Below are 2,863 nucleotides of genomic sequence, written 5' to 3'. Positions count from 1 at the left end.
TTTTTTTTTTTTTTTTTTAATGTAATTATTTTCTTCATTTTAATAGGATTTATTTATTTATAGATACATTAATTCTTTTATTCTTTTTATAATTTTTTTATAGATTCATTCATTTCATTAATTTTATTTAAATTTTCTTTGATTAGTTTTTCTTCCATAAAAATATTTTTGATGATGTTTTCCCTTTCTTTTAATATATAATAATACTTTTCAACAAAAATTAAAAAAGTCTAAACATAAAGACGGATAATAATTTAAGAAGAAAAAAAAAATATAAAAATATAAAAATATATATATATATATATATATTTTTTTTTTTTTTTTATAAATTAACCTTCCATAGTTTTATCATATCATCTGGTATTATACGTGATAAGTTGTTCCAATACTCTTTTTCTTGTTTTTTTCTTTCAATTACTAGTTTTAAAGAAATATTTAATCTCTAAACAAAATTATATATATAATAATTTTTTAAGAATTCTTTTTATATAAATTGTTTATTTTAATATTATTTTAATGAATTATAAAAAATAATTATTTAAAAAATTTTTTTTTTGTTTTTTTTTTTTTAAATTTACGTTTTTATATTTTTGTTTATTTTTAGTTATTCTACACAAATTTTCTTTTTCTTTCTCCTGATAATATTTAAAAATTATATCTAACGTATATTCCCTGTTATCACATAAACTTTTTTCTCTCCTTTTGAGTTCTTCCTTTTCCCCTTTTTCTTCATAGTCATCTTTATTTTAAATTGTCACAACATACCAATTTATATATGATATATATATATATATTTAAAATTTTATTAAAATTATTTCTTATTTAATTACCAATATAAAATAATTGAGTTAATAATTCTAAATCGTTTTGATTATAAACACCAATACATTTTAAAATTTTTCTTAATTTTTCTTCTTCATCATCTGCATTCTGTAAAAATAAACATATATAAATTATGTTATTATTTTCTTTATTAACTTTAATGAATTCTTTCATTTCTACATCATCTATAAGGAAACTACATTCTTGTAAAAGTAACTTCTTGACATTTTCTATTTCATAAATTGAAACCTTTTTATCAATTACATCTATTTTGAATTTTTCATCATCTAAAAAAAAAGAAAAAGAAGGTCATATGAATAAAGAATTTAAAATAATTAATATGAATTAGTTAAATACGTATATAAAACCTTTAATAGTTGTAGAAGATAAATTGTTATTTTCTTCTGTTAAATATTCACAATTTTCTTTATAAAATTCTTTTAAAAATACTTGTTCATGTATAATTTTGTTTGCGTTTATTAATTTTTCAATATATTTATTAGCCTTAAATGTAAATAAATTTCATCAAATAATATTTCGTAATTATTATAAAAAATAATTGAAAGATATATGTATATACAATTTTAGTACTTCACTTTTTTGCAATTCCCATGCTTTCGAATATTTTTTTTGAAAATTTTGTTCATAATTTTTCTGTCTTTTTTGTAATTCAATAAATTGAAATTTTATTCTTTCGTATTGATTAATTAGCTCGTTTATATTTTTTCTAAAAATTTTGTTTAAAATTATTTTTTTCTTACATACTATTAAAATTTTTAAGATATATTTTGTGTATTTAAAATTCTTGTTAAGTTATCTTCTACATTTATTTAATTTACATATTTGTTGTTTACTCTTTTTTTTTTTTTTTTTTTTTTTCTATTTTATTTATTTCTATATATTTCTTTTGATAAAAAAAAAAAATTCAATTACTTAGATTTAATCTTATAGTTGTAATAATAAGTTTTAACAGATAATAATACTTCTCTTAGTTTATTTATTTCAAGTTTATAAAAATTTATCATTTTTAAATTATGATTGTCTTTTTGTTGTAATAATTTTCTATTATATAAATTTTTTTCTTTTTCTATAATTATATTATTAATATCTTTTGTGTAATCTATACTCATTTTCTTTATACAAATAGAAAAGAAAAAAAAAAAAAAAAAAAAATATATTTTAATATATTTATTAAATATATTTTGACAGTATACATGTATTTTTTTTTTTTTTTTTTTGAATACTAAATTTTTCTCTAGTAATTCATTTTTTATCTTTAAATTTAAATGATTTTGTTCATGGTTTTTCTTTATTTTATCATTTAGTATCTTTTCATTTTTCATTTCATCAGTAAAATTATAAGAATTCTTTAGAAAAAATAAAATGAATATATGTTAAAATATATTTTAATACTTAAAATAAGAATTATTAGTATAAAAAAAAAAAAAATTAACCAAATTTCTCATCCTTATAAAATCTTCAAGAATTTGCTTATTACTATTCTAATAAGAAATTTAAAAAAAAAAACACATGTAATATTAAATATATTCTAATATAAATATTTAATTTCCTTAAATAATTTTTATTATTTTTTTTATTCATATTTACAAATATATATATATATATATATATATATATATATATATATTTTATTTTTCATATATTTTACTACCAATAAACATTTTCTTTTTAAATTTAAATCATCTCTTGTTTTATTAAAAATGTCTAAAAAAAAAAAATAAAATAATTATGAGTAAATAAAAGTATTTTTAAAAAAAATATTTTAATATTTAGACACATAACAAAAATTTTACCTTCTAAATATATCTTGTATCCTTCAATCTGATCTCTCATCAAATTAATAAACGATGAAAAATTTTTTGAATTAATTTGGCATACTAATAAAAGAAAAAAAAAAAATTAAAAAAATAATATTAGTAATAAAAGATAGAATTAAAAAAAAAAAAAAAAAAAAAAAAATTTAATATAATTATTAAATTTTTTAATTTTTTAATTTTTTTATTTTAATAAAAAAAAATAT

At 14.4% G+C, this 2,863-nt stretch overlaps 1 protein-coding gene across 1 annotated transcript in view; it reads right to left on the bottom strand.

Moving 5' to 3' along the window:
* Window positions 1-86: 86 nt before the first annotated feature.
* PGAL8A_00275200 (conserved Plasmodium protein, unknown function) overlaps window positions 87-2,863 on the bottom strand; it is a gene marked incomplete at both ends in the record, with an annotated part of 4,831 nt that continues 2,054 nt past the window's right edge. Inside the window, 11 exons of the mRNA XM_028671740.1 lie at window positions 87-230; window positions 335-442; window positions 579-739; window positions 831-1,109; window positions 1,191-1,326; window positions 1,414-1,549; window positions 1,756-1,955; window positions 2,067-2,189; window positions 2,277-2,324; window positions 2,495-2,547; window positions 2,637-2,720. Coding sequence (XP_028528363.1) covers window positions 87-230; window positions 335-442; window positions 579-739; window positions 831-1,109; window positions 1,191-1,326; window positions 1,414-1,549; window positions 1,756-1,955; window positions 2,067-2,189; window positions 2,277-2,324; window positions 2,495-2,547; window positions 2,637-2,720 — 1,472 coding nt within the window. The remainder of the gene's footprint in view (window positions 231-334; window positions 443-578; window positions 740-830; window positions 1,110-1,190; window positions 1,327-1,413; window positions 1,550-1,755; window positions 1,956-2,066; window positions 2,190-2,276; window positions 2,325-2,494; window positions 2,548-2,636; window positions 2,721-2,863) is intronic.

The sequence above is a fragment of the Plasmodium gallinaceum genome, assembly GCF_900005855.1.
Source record: "Plasmodium gallinaceum strain 8A genome assembly, contig: PGAL8A_v1_87, whole genome shotgun sequence".
Lineage (NCBI taxonomy): Eukaryota > Apicomplexa > Aconoidasida > Haemosporida > Plasmodiidae > Plasmodium > Plasmodium gallinaceum.
This window is presented reverse-complemented; position numbering and strand designations above follow the sequence as displayed.